We start from the raw sequence: 21,328 nt of genomic DNA, 5'->3' as shown, positions 1-21,328 counted from the left end.
GGTGTGTATACAAATTGCATAATGGCTTAAATCCCATAAATATAACTTAATTGTATTTTTAAAAGTGAAAAGCGCTTATGAATAGCTATTGATATAATCATTGTTCCAATTGTAGTAACTACCAAAAAAACCACAACCAAGAGTTTGAAGACGAATGTGGCATGGTTGAATAGAATGTATCTATTAATTGATTCTGGATGAAAACAATCGATAAACATCACTGGTATAATAGTGGTATCAGAACACAATAATAAATTAACAATACAACATTCCTAAAGGAGATGCATTTGTTAGATAAAAATATTATGAGAAAAAAATCCGTGTGGTTTCGAGTGTACCTCGTTATTTACTAGGTCACAGTAACGGATGTGTTAATTTAAATTTAATGATTGCGTACGAAATTGATTTAGAGCAGAAACGGCGTGTCAGTGTCTATTTCCAAGAATATTTTATAACATTATATTGATATATTACTATTAGTAATAAATAAGTAGATAAGTATAACTATTTTTGGTCAAAAATGACATTGCATAATATATTTTATTATTTATTGTAAATTGTATTATATTATAATATAAATTATAAATACATAAATACATAGTTTATTTTTATAATAATATAATATATTATTGTTATTAACTTAAAGGTCAATGCCGACGTACCGTATAATGGTTTTGAAAACATCGTTGCGTAGAAAACTATAAAACACCCTCAAGTTGAATTTTTGCTCCAAGAGTGATGATGACCGACAAAAAAACACATCATCGTAGAACTAATACATTTATAGCTTTGCTTTGAATCTAAAAGTATAACTGAAATGATAGCCATATGGCAACTAGAGTTGTGAACCAATTGAGATAAATGCACATTGAAATCGATTACATTTTAAATTAAAGATCTTTCGACTTAATTACAAAAAATCTATATAACTTAATCTTAAAATTCATTCTCATAGATTACAATTATAACATATAGCTATTAAAACATCAAATTATTAGTATTTTAGTCTGTTAAATTTGATATTATTGTTTGATTTTGCTATGATTGTAATACTATTTCGTTATTTTTTGTTCATACTAAAAAGTACATAATCATTAAACTTTTGCACCCAACATTATAAAACCTTATTACTAAATCCATTACAAACGTTTTTGTGCTCTATGGATCATCGCTTTCAAGTTTATTTGTATACACAGCTGAATCAATGATTTACCACATCTCCGTTGACCTACTTGCCTACCTTTAAATATTTAAACTATAACTTCAATATTAATGTGCACTGAAAATGCTGTTGATAGCACACAAATTGCAACCTATCAAAGTGAATACACCACATCTGTTTAAATTTAAAAAAGAAAAGAAAAAACACTATAATATGTGCAGGTATACGTAGTAAAATTGCGGTACAAATTGTTTATGATGTAGGTAGCCCTTGTAAACCACAATAAATTGAAAATCGAACTTAGATTACTGAATAGTATAAAACCATATGTTATGTTATATTGTAGATAGATAATAATATTTAAAATGTATTAAATTCATAACGCTTTTGAAAAAAATCACGAAAACGAAAATAACGGGAGTTAAAGCCAGTTGTTAACACACGGCTTAAAATTTTAGATCGTTTTCTGTGTGCCGAATATCAATCGGAATCATTAAATTATCATTTATCATTGCGTTTAATGTTAAAAACATATTTTTAAATTAGAATATAAATGTGACTGGCGTCAAGGTGAGCTAGGCGCCAGTTGTCTGTATCTCATTTCGTGTACCTACCTACACTTTATATACGTATATTATTTATTTTTTTATAAGAAACCAAATATTTATTTAACTAAATTACAATATACAATATTATTATACTCGTATGTATGTATGTATGTATGTATGTATGTATGTATGTATGTATGTATGTATGTATGTATGTATGTATGTATGTATATATGAAATGTGTATTATTTTACCGTGTTCAGGTCACGTAATAACAAAAATTGTTATACAGCACTTAAATAATCGATATTAGACCTTTCTGAATATAAAAACATAACTGGACTTGCTTAGTTTCTACCTCAAATTTGAATTATTAAAAAAGGGATTTATTCTACCAGGTATTAAATGATTTTTAGATATATATATTTGCATGTCTTTACCACGGTGCTATTATTTTATGGGGCATTACATTATTGTATTACAGTAGAAATGGTAACCGCCGTATGTTTTAACTTTTAAAATTTTAAATATTATTTTCTACTTCAATAACCGATGTCCACGAAGTTTGCTTTATACAACCATATTGCGAACATTAGATTATTATTATTATTATTATTTTACAGAAACTGTTATAGTTGTTCTGTTAACTTATAACTTGTAACTTATAAAAGGTGTAACGGGATAAACCGTCACTGTATTAAAATGGTCCTTTCAGGACCACCAAACACAACCGTATGGCAACATAATGCGACACAAGTAATAGACGCGACATATTAGAATAAGTAGTTTACCAACAGGAAAATTTCACGGAAATAACAAACAAGAACCACATTAACAAAGCGAACACCAACGGGTCGAGGTGTGGTTATTGCTTATCAAAGCAACCATCCTCGACCAATCACAGGACAACAAAGGGAAACAAATAGTATATATACCGGGACAATTCACCGGTCAAATTTATCCACCACACCAGTCTTCAACATATCTTCTACAAGTCAACAAGCACTATAGAAGACCCGAAGACCTGAAGACCCGAAGACTATCAACGCAGCAGCAACACCGACCTGAACGACACCGGCGAAGCTGATCCGACCTAACCAGTCCACGACGACGCACCCTGAACGCACCGATCTAACGTGATCGCCCGATACCGCCGAGACTCAACAGTACCCGGCATACCTGGCTAATAAGCGCCACTTCACGGACCGACGACGCCAAGCCTACCGTGTACATCCAACGATCGACGACAACGGATAGCCGCCACACCGGGACCTGATTGACCCACCGACGGCAGCGTATAATATAATTATACTCCGGCGATCCATTACTGACAGTCCACCCGTTCAATTGAGTCCAGTCACACCGTTGGACGAATACCAAGACACGCCGGGAACCGACTTCGCGACGTAACTTGGCCAATCGACTATTCAGCAAGCCGACAAGTAGTACCACGTTTCCCCCTACGGCGAGCTATTTCGAGTTTCGCCGCGAGGAAGAACCGAACCCACACGACTTGCTCGAGTCCGTGCACGGACGGTTTCTACTCTCCCCTATTATTGTATTACTTCTACGAAACGTATAGGCAAGTCCCGACTATTGTTTTGCTCGCGCCTCTTCAGGCCCGAACCCGCCCGCCGCGGCCGCTTCCTTAAGCCTGCCGCGCGGCCCGGGATAACTTGCCCCGATCATTATAAACATTACTTATTGGTTATATAATAAACGAATCATAACAATACACAACGCATTGGTATTTACGACACGGGACGTCACGAACAGACGCTCCGTATCAAAGGTTAGAGGTTTATTGTTGACCTATTAATTAGGATTACTTTAGAATACAGGTTGTGTGTTTCTTTAAAGTACCTAAGCGTACAATACGGTGGTTAGAATGCCTGGAGCATTTACTATGTAACATTGTGTTGTGTAGTTTGGTAATGAATTAACGTGGAAATTTATGGCTGAAGCTGACTACAGTAAATATATAAAATTAAAGGTCATATTGTAAAATTATGTATACCTAACCTGCGGGATCTTCTGTGAATTTTGCCGGTTTTGGTTACAATATACCGGATATATTATATTCACACTAGGAATTGTGCGTCTATAAATTTTTAGATTCTTAGTGTAAATTTTCTTTTTTTGCGGTGGTAAAATGAGTTTGAAAAAAGTGGGAAGATTGATGTCATATTAATAATTGAAAAGGTGGGGTGAAAGAATTACCTTTTTTTTTGGACGAACTTAACTCTGCGTGAATCGAGATTTTCCGAACGAACTGTCTTAACGCATATTGCTTTCAAATGGAAACACGCCCGAATGACCTGGTTGCACCGGACTTTTTTTTATCTCTGGTTTCTAAAACTAAAACCTTTAACTGGTTAATTAATTAATTAACTAATGTATTATATTTATCTGTAATTCTTATTAATACAGGATTTGTTTGAATGACAAAATACTGTAGAGGAACAATTAATAAATCTGCAGCAGTGTAGATTACAAGTGCTTTTCCTCTCTTGAAAACCTTACTATCTCTATAATAAAGCTCAAAACTTTTTCTTATATAGTACCTACATAAATAAATGTAATGCCCTTTGATCATTATAATATTATTTATAATAGAGTAGACGGGACACTGCAGATTTTCAAATCCGTTAAACATTATCTTCGTTAGTGAAACACAATCCAAAATTTACGTTAATAACATAGTGCTGGCGAATAACGATAGCTGTTGTACGCATTACAGCTTTATCTGCTCCGTGGTTTTTACATTAGATTTATATTTTATTGAAATGAATACGACTTCTACGCAGATATTAAAAAAAAGACGACTTAGCCGTCGAGTCAAGCTTAGAAACGGTGTCCCACAATAATTATTGGTCAACGTTTTCGTAACACAAAAATAAAAAAACCTCCAACTGGACGCAAAGATGAAAATACCATTGGTTCCACACGCAAACTCGACACAAAAATGTTGTGAATGGAAAATTCCACGGGATTTTTGAATTCAATCGCAAATTATTTGTAGTATTGGAAACCATTTATCAATTCATCAAATAGAAAAAAAAGAAAGAGAGAAATGTTTTTGGTCTCGAATGGAGTTCGGAGTCCCTTTGTAAATGTGAACAGGCCATTTAATTCCATTTAGCTGTATACATATTTTTTTTATAAACCTAATGTATCGGGGCACAGAATAATTTATCACGTATGTAGTCGCATTTTTCACGTATACTGCAGAATGTATCATCAATAGGTTGTTACGGAACAAATCAATATAACACCAAAAAGGCCTTTCTCAAGACCACCAAATCAAACAGTGTGACAAATAAGTGTAACACAGATAACATAGGGAACACACTTATACCTCGGCATTATGACGGATGAAAAGCACACCAACTAAAGAGAAACAACCAGACAACGGTGTGGTTTTATCCAGTAAACCAACAAAACGTCAACCAATCAGCACCGGTATAGATAGCTCGGAGGGTATATATACCGGTGCACTTTCACTAACTACATCATAGGTTAGGTTAGGTCAGGTATACATACAGGTTAGGTATCGAGCTTATATCGAGCTTATATCGAGCTTATTAGTTACACTATTACACAACTATTAAATGGCTCCGGGACAAGTTGTCATCAAGTAATTTTCAACGATTTCATACCGTCATGGGTAACCACCGCGGTCGGAACAAAAACAACACACCAGCCCACATGAAGCTACGTCAACGGGACGCACTCCAGCGACCAGAACCCAAATCTCCTACACCTTCATCTGCTTCTATTAACACCGACGATAGCTCATCGTTTATCACGTCAGACTCGGACTCACAATCAAATGTGTTATCTGATATCAACTCTGAGCCATCTACCTCTTCACCACCACCACCTTCTGCTCAAAAAATTCCGCCGATCTTCATCCAAGGAACTGCTTGGCGTAAAGTCGCAGCCAAACTTTTATCCGATGTCCCTCCTGACAGCATTCAAGCCAAGGCATCTACCAACAATTCCATCAAACTTCAGTGCATCGACATTCAGCTATTTAGGTCCGTTCAAAAATACCTTCACAGTCACGATACTGAATTCCACACCGTTCCATCTTCGGAGGAAAGGACATTAAAAATAGTCATCCGTGGCTTACTCTCAGACATCACCGAATCAGAGGTCTCGGAAGAACTCAAATCCAAAGGATACGACGTCACATCAGTTCGTCAATTCGGCAACGCAACTCGTAAATTCCCCCTCCACATGGTGATTCTTGCTTCTTCTCCTTCCAGCAAACAAATTTTCAACGAACACTCTCTTTTTTACATGGCCGTAAAAATTGAACCTTACAAATCCACGAACCCTGCCCAATGCTTCTCCTGCCAGAGGTTTGGTCACTCCAGCCTTCACTGCGGATACACTCCTAGGTGCGTCAAATGTGCCCAGGGTCACTTGGCCAAGAACTGCCCAAAGACCCTCGAAGAACCACCTACATGCGCCAACTGTCTTGGTTCCCATACAGCAAATTACAAGAACTGTCCTTCGCTTATTCAAGAAAAGGACAGAAGACGTCCTACAAGACCCAACACTTCAAAAACAGTCACTCAATCATCATCTCCATCAGTCAACCCACTTGCTTCTGCCCTCACGAATCCACCGACCAGTCAACCTGTCAACCTCAGCACATACGCCTCCACAACCTCTAATGGCGCTGCAGTCTCCACTGTCCCAGTATCTCTGGCCTCTCAACTCACTACCATCATTTCCAATCTTGCCTCTAACAAAATGAAGGTTAAAGATGCCCTCATTGCCTTGCTGACAATTCTGCCACTCATCCTCACCAGCCTTCAACATGAATAACACCCGCATATTATTCTGGAACTGCCAAGGCGTCACTCGGAGGCGCCTTGAACTCATAGACTTCGTTCAACAACAAAAAATCGACATCTTGCTTCTCAATGAGACCCACCTCACTGGTCAACGCTCTATCAACATTCCAAACTTCTTCACATACACCACAAATCGCCCTCAAATCCCCGGCCACTCGGCTGGAGGCGGCACCGCTATTCTCGTGCACAAAAGGTACACTCACCACTTCATCACCGTTCAAACCACTTCCTTAGAACAAACTGCTGTGCACATACAAGTCAACAACTCTGTTCTCCGCCTGGTCGCCGCATAAAAAAGACCGACCAACATACTCATTCCATCCGATCTCACCGCTTTACTAGACACCACCTACAACACCATCATTGCAGGTGACTTGAACAGTAAACATCAGCTATGGTTCAGCAGGAGGACCAACACGGCCGGAAACACTCTAGCCAGATTCATAAACTCTAGAAATGACCTAACAGTCGCTTCTCCAATCACTCCTACACACTACCCAAACGCCTCCAACCACAGTCCAGACATCTTAGACATCGCCATCATTAAAGCTAACAACATTCACCATCACATCGAAAACCTATCAACCGACCTATCTTCAGACCACACTCCAGTTGTACTTGAACTCCACTCAACCATGGCATCCTCGTGTCCCCCGGCACCCAAGCAAGTCACCGACTGGGCCGCGTTCCAGCTTTTCATGGACTCCGTCACCCACTCACCGTCCAGCGGATCATCCACTAGCTCCATTGATTCAGCGATCAAAAATCTAACGTTAACCATGTCACATGGCATAGCCATCCACACCTCTCCATCTGCACTCCATGAAGGTTCCAGAGCTCTACCCAAGCAGCTGCAGTTTGAAATTAATCTCAAACGTCGCCTACGATCTCGCTGGCAAAGATCCAGAGATCCGGACGCCAAAACCTCCTACAATCGCCAAACCACTAAAGTTAAACAACTCATGGCAGAACATCGAAATAATCAATGGAGCAATCTCCTCGGCTCTCTGAATGAAGGTCCCAACGCCTGGTCTCGCTTTTTCAAACTCAATCGGGCACTGCTTCGTAAACCTCCACCATCTCGCCCTCTCAAGGACACAGCAGGCAACCTCACCTTTGATCCGGAGCACAAGGCCGCTCTTCTCGCAGACTCTCTGGAAGCACAATTTCGTTCCCCTCCGGGAAACGACCAAATTGACTCATCAGTCCACAACAAACTTATTCACATGCTCTCACTTCCTCCCACTAATACTTCATACTTCACTCCCTCAGAAGTTTGGAACGTAATCAAGACGCTCCCTAGTCGGCGCGCTCCGGGGCCAGACGGCATCAGCAACAGCGCCCTTAAACACTGTGGTCGCAAAACCATCACTCACATATGTCGAATTCTCAACTGGTGCAAACGTGCTGGTTACTTCCCTCTACAGTGGAAGCATGCCATCGTCATCACCATTCCTAAGCCAGGCAAGGATGTCACCAACCCAGTCAATCATCGCCCGATATCACTGCTCAATACAATGTCCAAAGTTCTGGAGAAACTACTGCTCACCAGACTTAAGATCTTCACCACCTCCAAAATCCGTCCAGACCAACACGGCTTTAGAAGCTCTCACAGTACCATCACCCAATTACTCAGCGTAGTCGACGATATATCCTTCAACCTCAACAAAAGAAGGAAAACTGCTGCAATCCTGCTCGATGTGGAAAAAGCATTCGACAAGGTCTGGCACGACGGCCTCATTAGCAAACTCATCGACCTCGAAGTGCCCAGTGACCTCATCACCATCATTACTTCCTTTCTGACCGATAGACATTTCCAAATAAAAATTGAAGGCAAACTATCCACACCACGCAAAATTCTTGCAGGAGTGCCTCAAGGTTCCTGCCTCGCCCCACACTTATTCTGTCTGTACATAAATGATCTACCATCTCACCCCAGCTGCAAAACCGCACTCTTCGCAGACGACACTCTGTTCTACGCAACCAGCACTTCCAACGACGCCGCCACCAAAAAGCTACAAATGCAGATCGACGCAGCTGTAAGGTGGTTCCACGACTGGAAAATATCGATAAATCCTCTCAAAACCACTGCAGTAATGTTCTCCCACAGATCCACCTCAAACTCCATCAACCCCAAAATCAAAAACACCAACATCAAGTGGTCAATTTCCATGAAGTACCTCGGTGTTCATATTGACCATAAACTCAAATTTTTCAAACACATCAACTCCACTATTAACAAATGCAAAGCAGTTAAACATTCATTATATTCTATGCTATCCAGCTCAACTTTAAATATCAACACTAAATGCTTCATATACAACACTTACATCCGATCCATCGCCACGTACGCATCACCTATATGGGCCTCCAACATCTCAAACAATAGCTGGACCAAGCTTGAAAGGCTCCAATCCACCTCACTCCGCCAAATTACCGGACAACCATGGTACGTGAACAACAGGGCGATCCGCCATTCCACCGGCTTTGTACTTCTCAAGGATCACATTCAGTCACTAACTAACTCCGTCAAAATTCAAATTCAGCAATCCCCTCACAACCACATCTCCGAAATCAGCAACAGAACAACAATCACAGCAAACTATGTAAAACGACCCATAAACTTTTAATCTACAAGCACCAGTCAAACTAAAATCTTCTGCAAGCTCCCGAGCTCAATTCATCTCACTCCTTCCACTACTTCACTCACACTACCAGAGGCTTAAAGCCTGTAATAGTGCACAACATACAAAGCAAAGCAAAGCAACTAACTACAAATTCGCCTCAAATTCGATTTTCATGTATCAAAATACTAAGAAAAATATTCTGTTTTGGAATATAAAATTAAAACCCCATGTTGTCGTTCAAAAAAGTAAAAAACTTAAAAAATTATAAGGATAAAAAATATTTAAAAATATAACTTTTAAATAAAAACGTTGTTTTATAAGCAACTTGAAACTATGTAAAAAAATATTTTCAAAAAAATTTACACTTTTTGAAATAATGAATGTTATTTGATAAAAGAATCACCCGGTATAATTCCGATGTCAGATCTTTTTGCAGTAACACTTTTTATATGACAAAATATATATATTATTTCTGTTAGAATCATATGGATAAAATATTTTTTAAATTCTGCCGGTCGATATTGTCGTATTAAAAAAAACACCGTAGAGAATTCAAGAAATTAATTGTTTGACCTAGTGTACGAACTCGGGTTAATCAATTTTAAATAACTAATTGCTTTTTGACGATATCAGCGAAACATGTTTTTTTGGTCCCGTCAATCACTCGTGCTACACATCACAGATATGTACAGTGAAATCGCTAGTCACGTGTCTGCGTATAATGATTGTTCGAATTCGGCTACACAAATTTCAGTTTACATGAAACGGTATTTTAAATGTAATTTTTTTTTTTAATCTTTTTTTCCACTTCAAAATATATTTTGAGTGAAGGTACCTACTTCGTGTACCTAATCTATAGCTGGCACTAAAATAATAGTCGTCCGAACGAGTTACTGAGAGATAATGCGTATTTAATGATATTACAGTTGGCTAGTCATAATATAATAAATTGTGATTCTTGCTATGCACTATTCTTAATAGTACAGTAAAGGTAAAAACCGGTGTATAAATATTTGAAATTATAAAACTATATAATTATGACTTTGTCATTATTGTACTGCAGTTATACAGTGTATAATATTATAACGGCACATGTAATATCCTCCAATTAAAACTTTGTAGTACGAGTATGGTGTATTTGTATACTCGTATATAACTGAACTTCTACCACGGTTACATAATAAAACGCAACGACTATTTTCATTTTTATTTTTTATTTTTGGTTTATTTAGTATAATAACATTCAATTTTTTGTATGGGCTGATTGTTTATATTTGTTTCCGTCACCATTAAATTTTGCTGTTCAACTGTTTGAAATAATTATAAAAATTATCACGATCAGGAATATAATATAATATTATTATTATGTTTATAAAATACTACGTAGGTATTTAAACTGTAGGACGTAGGTGCTCGTTTGATTCTTCCACACAAACGTATTATGCAGTATACACTTTTATAATATCATTACACATTTTTCAGAAAATAGTATGACGTTTAAAATTCATTAAACACTAAAACCAGTAAACACTTGACAGAAAATCCTTTTTATAACATTGTATAAAGCCGCGGTTATATCATTACAATAAATCACATATTATAATAGTATCTACGTAACTAAAAAGTAATATGGCAAAGAAAAAACTTAGTTTTATACAAATAATAAAACTGTTGTACGAGTGTCAGTCAAAAACTACCACACAGATTTCAAAAAAACTTATTTTTATTTGATTCGAGACGCATAAAAAGCTACTACCGAATTGTTTTCATTTTTCATATATGAATATACAGTATACAGCTAGTGACACCAACTTTTCAATTCATTGTTTGACGAACTCCGGTTCGGCCTTACCACGCCGTACTTGGGCAGCTGCGTCGACTTGTTATGCTGACTTATTATTCTGCTTATTATACTACTTAGTATTTATGCCTATATTTTTGAAATTCTATCAATGCACAGTGCAGGTGTAAAATGTGTTCAAATAACTTCATTTAGTTTTGATTGCGTACGTAAAAACGATACTAAATGTATTAACAGTATACGATATCAACGAGTTTGGATTAGCTACTGTATACATCTACTGAAAACGTTAAAACCTGTTAAGTCTTACACTGTAGTGATAATATTATTATAATATCACATTTGCAATAGACCATTAATATGATAACAACACGTTGTGATCTAATTGAACCAAATGGGTTGTATTATACGAAATGTATAATAGCATAGTTATGTCGTGCGGTGGCTGCACGTAATATACGGTATTATACAGGTAACTGTTATGGGTACCACTTCTACCAGTTGCGTCATAAAGATATAAATTACGATAAATGATAATATATACTACAGAATTATATGGTAAATGTTTGTGTGGCCGTTGTATAATTGTATTGCGTTTATCCACCGTTAGTAGTGGGTCATTCGAATGACCGTCCGGTTGTATACCTGCAGTTTACTAATTTGAAGAGGATTTCCTTTATTCGGGATAATTTCGGGGACCCTTTCCAGAGGCCAATTACCGTATTTCTGACTAAATACGAACCGTCTTTTGTGGCGCAAAATTAGTATAGATTATAGTGTTTAACTGATTGCAGATGCACGTGTATAGTCTGTTACGCTAAGATATAGTATGGCATCGGTGTTCAAATTCAGAAACTATAATATCATATTACCAAAGACGCATCATTAAACAATAATAATTATCATAACAGCTGAAAAAATTTATGATAATTATATGTTTAAAGTTACATGTAAGTACATGGTTAAGAGGACCCTACACCCGAACGTGTTGTATCCGTTTTACAATCAATGTAAAACATAGCAAAAACAGTTTTGGCGCGTGTAAGAACCGAGAAGCTTATTCAGTCATAACTAAGAAACGACATTTTCACCACATAAAAAGGATAGCTTTGGCTGTGCAATATCGTTTTTATTTTTTCGATATCAAAACTTCAAAAAAAGTTGTTAAAGTTTAAAAAATACAAACAATAATGGATTATGAAACAACAAGAACTTTTTTCGTATAAAGTGATATCAATAGAAATCATAAAATAAATAAAAGATATTATTACGAAACAATATAATTTTTTTTACACAGAATGCAAATGCTAAGTGTTATAATTAAATAAAGAAATTATGCACACATGTTTCCGTTACAGGAACACTGAACCTGCACCTAAGACGACCTTCTCCTAGAATACGTTTACTAGTCGCGCACTGAGGTCCGAAATATTGGTGTGTTAAGTGTAATGTGCATACCATTACCACACCTATTAATAGTGTATCGATATATGATAATATTATACGTATATCTCTCGGTCCTCGTAATATCGACAGATTATTTCCGTGTGTTAGGTGTGATGTCCCCGTTTTTGGTTGTTTATTTATTGTTGTAATATTTTCTAAATAAATCGCTGTATGATTACACATTTATATCACTACAAAAACTTTTGTCGAGACAAAAATAAATCAATAACATTTAATAGTCGAGTTTGTAGTAAGAACGTCTCTTTCTGACAGTAAAACGATCGATACAACATTAAAAATATCAAACGCATAGGGTGACTCACCAAGCACGCTCATCCCTTTTTTCTTCAATAATACAGTTTTCCAAAACCTGATTTTTAAATTATTAAATAGTATACTTAAAGATCATATTTTCAAATTCTTGAGATTTTTGGTACTTCTTAAGGAGTGTTTTGTCTAACTTCTGTATTTTTAAAACGAGAAACACCCTCCCCATTATTTTTCTACAATAAATTACTAAGCATTTTTAAGGATATTTTTTCTAAAACTCGAAATTTGTAAGAGTATAGTATTTTAGCTACTTAACTTTGTGTACTAAAGATAATAGCTGCACGGTAATTGGTTGGGAGTATTGGGAGCTATGACGATTTGAACATTTTACTAATTAATATTAATCAATCAACATTTATAATTGATAAAAATGGTTCAATTATACAACGACGATAATGTTTTACAAAAATAGTTTAAGTAAATCTCACTGATTGGCAGTTATAAATAATAATATTATCTATTGCGAATGCTTCAACTGGCACTGAGGTACCTACGCTGTGAAAGGGATTTTAACTTTTAAGTAGTTCACTTCTTGTGATTTCCTGGTACATATAACTTTGGCCATGTTCCAATTTAATTGTTTTGTTTTGGTGATGTATATAATTCAAAATATACAAATTGAACAATTAAAAACGGCGATTGTCTAGAATTCTAGACAGCTATGTCTGTTGTACTCTATATATAGTATGATTTTTGCACTCTAAAATGATTATAACAATATAATCTAATTCGTATTTTTTTTTTTTTTTTATAGAAGAATATAATGAAATGCCTATCTGAACAGAGTATGATATCAAATCGGTTCTGTGTTGCGATCGTAATGAAATGCGCATAAAAATACGAAAATAATAAACTTATTGAAATAAATTTACAATTGTCGAGAGAGAATGATAACCATCTTACAAATGATTAACATTATATTGTATTATAATATATTATCTAAGTGGATACTCCCACAGTCGCAATTGTCAAGATGCTAATGATCATTCAAATTGTTTAAGGTGATCAGCTGAACCAAAAAGTGAAACGTTTATAAGTTCGACGGTTTCCTTTTAAACATAAAATATTTAAATTTTATTTAATACACTTATTTCGAATTGAATTATGAAACATAAGTTTAGTAAGTTGAACTCAGTAGTCAAAAGTTACAATAAAATTGTATTGAAAATGTGACGTGCCTAATTATGCGTAATAAGTAAATAAATAATATACGAAACACCAATTACTGTATCAAACACGAAGTTTTAATAGGTAATAGTTATATAGAATTATACTCACGATATATTTTTGTATTTTGATCAGTCCTGTACTCCTGTAAAGAATACTTTTAAAAAGTATTTGTGTAAATATTCAAATACATTTTTTTTAAAGCATTTAAGATACTACTCAAATATTTTAATTGTATAGTATTTCAAATACTACTTAAATACTTTAAAAAAGTATTTGGAATACTTTTGGTTTTTAAAATAGGTTCTTAATTATTGTAATATAGTCTATAGACACAGTAGGTTTATAATCATTTTTATCTTATTTATTATTTATTCATTACATTGCATTATTATTTATTACAAACCTTCGGGCTTCGGCTAACACAGAAATACAGAATATTAAATAAAACTATTATTCTATTATTGTAGTTGACAATAATATTTTTCCAAACAAATATTTCGAATAAAAATAAAATGTTCGAAATAAAAACCCAAGTATTTAATACAAACAAATATTCAATATAAAAAAAAGTATATAAAATACCATTGAAAATACTTCATGCTGAAAGTATTTAAAACGTTATTCAATACTTAAAAAAGTATTTGAATACTTTTTCTCAAATACCTTTACTCAAATACTTTACAGGACTGATTTTGATAATACTATGGTTAGGCGCAGTTCATAATAATCAAATATAATAATATTCATCCATAATAATATTGTCTTTTAATAAACAAAAGTTTTTGTTTTTTCAATGCTTAACAATGATTGTTACTAATTGTATAATAAAAGTCGTTTACTTGGTTAAAAATGCGAATTAGATGGTATAATATATATACATAGGATATTATTATTCAATGAATGAGCGGACGAGTAAGTGGAAAATATGGAAACTATATATTATTATGTTTGTCCTTTGTTTTGAAACATGGTTTGCCACACCACTAATCCCTGGTTAATAATTGTATTTATAATTTTTCTTTTAATCCTATTATTCTTCCATACAATGTACACTGTACATAATAATACATTTTGGTGGAATAATTGACCTATTAACTTTTTTCTTTCGAACAGTTGGTAAACAATTCATTTTTACATCCGTGGTGTAAAAACTGTTTCTGTATTAAGCTTAATACGATAAACCTAATATTTTTACAAATATTCGGTATTTTTTTTTAATGTTTCTGACGGATTATAGTATAATACCTACACGAAGTCAGGCGAGAAATGGGAAAATTATTTTTTTGTGTAACAGTATCGTGTTATATTATTCCAGTTCAGAATATGTTTTAATAATGCGTGTCAGAATCCATTTTGACATTAAAAATAATGATAAAAAACCTTAGAAAATAGTGTTTTTCATAAAAAAAGTTTCTTTGCGCTGAATATAACGGAATTTTTTTTGAACTTTTCGAAGAAAATGTTTTTTCAAGACGTAATCAAAAATAGAACTCTTGATTTTAAACTCGGATTATTTGACACACACACACTCGTTCGGTGTAGATATTACACTGAGCAAAAAAAAATAATAATCTCTCGAAAACCCGTCACGTGAAGTTTAGTATACTTACCACCTATTATATAGGTACCAAATAGACGTTCCAGCGAGCGGTGACATCGATCGATTGTGCGCGTATGCGTATAAAAATACAAAAATCAACCAAACTAGATGAAATCGGAGTGGTTTACGATTTGTTATTATTCTGGTGGTAGCTTTTCCTAGTCGAGACTTCAACAAAAAGTAATAATGCCAAAAGTACTGCATGATTACCTCGAGACGTCGCGGAAACTATATACTAAATCCACTAAATCATGGCCACTGCTATACGGCAGTCTATGCATTTTTTTTTTGAACAAAACAATGTTAAATCAAATAGACGTTTCAGCGAGCGGCGACATCGGTCGATTGTGGTCACGCGCATATGCATTATATTATAAAAATTCAAAAATTAACCAAGCTAGACGAAATTGGAGCGGCTTACGATTTGTTAATATTCTGGGCGGTAGCTGTTCCGAGTCGAGACTTAAACATTAAACAATAATGCCAAAAGTACTGCACAATTATCTCGCGAAAACTACTGAATCTACTAAATCATGGCCACTGCTACGGTGGCATTGATAACCACTGTGTGACGGGGAGTATAAGACCATTCCCTCGGGGGTTTTTACACCTTTAGCCATATGTCACACGATGGCAGTCTACACGATGTATTTTTGCACAAAACAATGTTAAATCAAATGACGACGCGTAGCATCGTAAATACTTATAGCTTAGTCGTAAGCCAATTTATATATGTGGGCACGATTAGAGTGCTAAGCAGTGTTGCGAACGAAAATAAAAACCTAATAAGTATCGCAATAGTCCAATAAAAATACGTTGAACACTATGTGTACCTATGTTCTACAGTCTATACTATGTGTTGTATTATATGGGTGCCTATAAATTATAATTGTAATAACACAAAATGGTTAGTTTTTATTTGTTCACTGTACTCGTCATAGATAATAACGATTTGATCACTACAGTATAATAAACAACAAAATATATAGCTTTAGGTACATTTTTTTCGCAACAAAACATGATCGCATAAGTGGAAATTCTAATTACCATCAGTGTACACTGCAGAAATTTCAATGGTGACGGGCTGGTGTAAAATATGAATATAATGATATGTGTCTTATAAAAAATTTTTTTCCGTTTTTATTTATTGAAAAATAAACCAATCAGTGGGGGGAAGGAGTAGAACCCCCAGACACCATTCCTCTGTGTGTACACCACTGTCGGCTAAACAATGTAATAAATAATAATATTATATAATATGTGATGGATTAAAAAACGATATTATAGATTTTCTCAACCGTGGTTTGTTTTCTTTTCGTGTACGCTTCATGGTAATGGCATTTTCAATTAAATCTTTTCATGCTCGCGAAGATAGAACGTTTAGTTTTCGGTCCCGTCGGATTCCACCTTAAACAAACATCGCGTCTGTAGCGTCGATATACCTACCTACCTATAGCGTGTAATCAAATAATAATGTTAATACAATTTGCAGTAGGTAGAAGTCTTATTAGTCCATCTAGCGTACAGTACCCATTGCGAATTCTCTTGGGAAATTCGATTAGATCGGTTGGTTTTACGAAATCACTTTTTGGTGAGCAGTCGTATTATTATCGTTCATGCTATATAGCTATTTATAATTTCATGTTGTACGACGATAATAGTAAATAATGGCGGTGACCGGCTTTGTTTCAGGTTGGAATATAGTACGTTAGGAGCACCGGATACCAACCAGTTCAAAAAGAGAATACAAATACTAAAAGGTAAAATAATTATACAACAATATTCTTTCGGTAGTCTAATGTATAATATTATAGTCTTACATATACCACGCGACTGTAACGCGACGATCGTATTTCTGGCTACATAACAGAATAATAATATGTAAATTGGTTACGAACACAAGCCATTTTCCGGGGAAGCTTATATAAAATTAACCTAAAACCAAATCTACCCGATTGAAAGTCCTGGGGCTGCTTTTGGTCTCTCCGACGGAAAATTATTACAATATACGCAAGTCCTGATCTGTAATATTGAAATTGATCGTTAGGGTACGCGGTTTTTTTTCTAGAAAATATTCTTTCACGACAAACTTACGTGGACTAGTATTTTGACACCCGTCGCTAATTCGTTTGACCTTTGGCACGACGCCTAATTTAGCACTAATGTCGATATAGTATTAAAATAATATCGAGGAATGATTTTCGTACGATCGTCGATAATTTTTCAATAGACGACTGATTGACACTGATTTCCATCCGCGGGATCACACTGCCGCTTCTTTATGCGTCGAATATAAACATTATCGTGACCCTCCGAGAGACGGACATGGTCGGCGCGACGATAAACGAAACGTTTCACCGAGTCTCGCCGACCACACCAGCCCTCCGACCAGTGGCGGATCCAGGGGGGGGGCGTGCAAAGGGGGCATTTGCCCCCCAAAATTAAACCCCGGATCCGCCACTGACTCCGACACACCAACGATAAACACTGACCCGCCCGGACTCGGTTCGCAGACTGCGAGCTGTACCTGTTGGCCACCGAGATGGGTCGGCTGTCGTCCAGAGACCTGCCGCCGGCCCGCGGACAGCAGCAGCTGCAGTGCGTGGTCAGGTTCGCGCAGCGACACCACGCCCGGTTGGTGATCGACGTGGTCAAGCTGAACGTGCCGTGCAAACGCGGCCGGCTCCAGGTGTCCGGCCACCAGCCGGTGTGCGGCAAGCTGGAGGACCTGCGCGAGCCCGACCGGCACTACGTGCTGGACGCGGGCCGTTCGCCGCCGCCGTCCGTCACGTCCACGGTGGGCCGGTACGCGTTCTCCATCGTCTACCGGTTGGCCGCCAGCTGTTTCGACAACGACGTGGCCCAGCAGAACGGCACCGTCGTGTTCACCCCCGGTTCCGAGTGCCGGTACAAGGTCACGCAGCCGTACGGTTACCGGTTGCGGCTGCTCATCAACTCTGTGCCGTTCGGCAATCAGGCAGCGGACGCAGACGTGGCCGCCACCGCTGACTACGACCACGTGGCCACCACCGCCAAACCAATGACGGTCAGTACTGACATATTAAAATGTTATAATTATTTTTTTTTCTTTTTAAGGCGCCCGGTGCCGATGCCATTTTGTCCTCAAAAATACACTCTGCGGAAATAACGATACCGCCTTGTAGAATCAACCAAATTTTATTATTTTTTTTTTTTTTTTTAATTGCTAGGGGGAAATATTCTACAGCCCGCATTGATCTCTGTTTTTAACAATATTGTATTCTCAAACTTTATAATATGTCTAAAAAATTACAAAATAAAAACCATTTTTTAACAAATTTTTCAATACAATTATTTGAAATAAAATACAAAATCAGAGATCGATGTGGGCTGTAGGAATTCTTCTTCTTTCAGATAAAAAAAGTCATCAAAATCTGACAATTCTACAAAGCTTGAGAGTCATTCCCACATTTCATTTTTTCGATATAATACACCCTATAACACCTCCCCCCCCTTAAATAGGTATTGGGCAGTAGATTGGTGGAAAAGTCTTATAACTGAGGTGGCAACTAAAATATAAAATTTAATTTTCAAATTTTATAGAATTGTGGAAAATTTGAAAAACCGGCACCGGGACCCTTAATATCGTATAATAATATATTTTTGCAAACAAACGATAACATTTTTGTTTAGCATGATAAATTTTGCTCACCTCCTATAAGAAGTTCTTGAATTAGCCAGATTAGAATAAAATAGTTATATATTAAATTATTAACAATAAAATAATGATTTAAGTGATTAACATTTTACAGTTTTAAAAATAATAGTAATATAACATAATAATATAAATATTTTAGTCCTTGACGAATACCGCTAGTGTAGTGTGACATTTGACATCTTTATAATGGTTAATATAATATTAAATAATAGATACGATAACAGATGGTGATTAAGTTATACTTAATACATAACGTTTGAACAGATTATTATTATTCCTATAACTATAGCCTAGTTGGTATTTATTTGTTTGTTTCATAATTTATAATATTAAATATTTCAATAATACCCGTAACCGCGTAATACAAAGTCCAGAGATCGAAATTTGTTATACCATCATACCGCAACTTACAGTGGTGATCAAATAATTTAGTCATGAAGGGTAAGCTGTTTTTTTAATGCGCTTTATTGTTCATTAAAAACCCAATCTCGTGTTATAATATCAATGAGTTGTTAATAAATCGATATAAATTTTATCTGCGGCTTATAAAAAATAATATTATTTATGCACATTATTTTTTTTTATAAATATATAACATATATGTATAATATAGGTATTATTGAAAATATTGAAACAAAATATAATATAATATAATCTATGAGGGAATGTATGAATATAACCCCAGGTTTGACCGCCCCTAGATCACAAACGGAGTCAAGGACTAAAGGGCCTCTATGATGAGGGTTTACTGATGTAGAATAATTTTGTAAAATTATGTCATGTGCTAATTTTTTTTTTTTAAACACGGGGCGATCACAATCTAAAACCATTTTTAGTGGCATTTATACGGCATAAAATGCAAATTTAAATACATTGGGTGTAGGGTCAGAGTCAATATGGAGCAAAACCCTATAATTTTAGATACCTTACGAATTTATATTACGTGGTTTTACGACATCGCCAGCTGGGGATGCTCCGAGTGCGTCCCGATTTTAATTTTTACTGTTTTTATGGCCCAAATGCTTCCTTCGGTCCACAACCAAAACTTTTAAGAGACAAAACCAACGACCGAGTAGAAATGTAGTACAAATGTGCAATTATATACGTAATTTTTACAACGAACGTCACAAAAGTAGGGAAACACGTTTTGTATCAACTCCGATAATAACAGAGCACGATAACGGCTCATTTAGGCCAATTATAAGTGTGACAAGTATTGCAGATCAGTGGATTGACGCACGTTGTAGTGACATAATAGACACGTGTTTTCAAAAAAATATTAAAATGGTTTATAGGTATTAAAACAAAAAAAATATTATAAAAATCACTCACACAAACTTAAATTGTATAAGAATGGACGTACCTAAACCAAAATAAAAAAATAAATGATTGAAACCATCTCGCGGTGCATCCTGCAGGGTAACTTACATGGACTGCGACGCATTCGGGCCACGACAAAATTATGATATTTTTGCCTTGGGACGCACTCGGATCATAAGTGATAACAACTTATACCGGAAGTACTCGCGGGACATTAAATATAAGAACGAATTCGGGACGCTCTTGGTAAACTCCATCTACCAGCGATTCATCAGTGTTTTCTACGATTTTTTTTTTTTTGCATCTATTCAGAGGGCTGTCGACGATCATCGAAAATTTGATTTTTATATCTTCCCTGAACACGATTTTCGACCGATGTTCGAGTGTTTTGTAGCAGGCCATATAGAACAACATTTTTTCGCCGGACATTATCGTCCCGGGTCAATTTAAAACTCTTCAAAAAAACCGTTACACATAATTCGCATTGTTGTGCGTTCGATGCGAAATTTGGCGGTTGGTCGGCACGCCGCCGATAAACGAGCATTTCGATCGCATTCGTTCGGGATTATTTATCGAATGCCACGCGTAAAATTGCGAACGAATACGTGTGCGGTGTGCCGAGAGAGACCGACGACTGAAACCATCACTATACCAACTAACAGTCCCGCGCACTACCGTGTCGTTAGGTTTTATTTATTTAAAAGTTTACGGACTTGTAAGGCTGCTAAAGTTATTAGGAGAATTTTTTTTTTTTTATTT

The 21,328-nt window shown here is 35.9% G+C and overlaps 1 protein-coding gene across 1 annotated transcript in view; it reads left to right on the top strand.

Moving 5' to 3' along the window:
• Positions 1 to 21,328, top strand: part of LOC132941586 (uncharacterized) — a 109,440-nt gene that overhangs the window by 63,382 nt on the left and 24,730 nt on the right. Inside the window, 2 exon segments of the mRNA XM_061009705.1 lie at positions 17,245 to 17,312; positions 18,066 to 18,598. Of these exon segments, the coding sequence (XP_060865688.1) occupies positions 17,245 to 17,312; positions 18,066 to 18,598 (601 nt within the window).

Source organism: Metopolophium dirhodum, chromosome 3, assembly GCF_019925205.1.
Source record: "Metopolophium dirhodum isolate CAU chromosome 3, ASM1992520v1, whole genome shotgun sequence".
NCBI classification, from domain to species: Eukaryota; Metazoa; Arthropoda; class Insecta; order Hemiptera; family Aphididae; genus Metopolophium; species Metopolophium dirhodum.
Note: the sequence above shows the minus strand (reverse complement) of the source record. Positions and strands in the feature narration are given on the sequence as shown.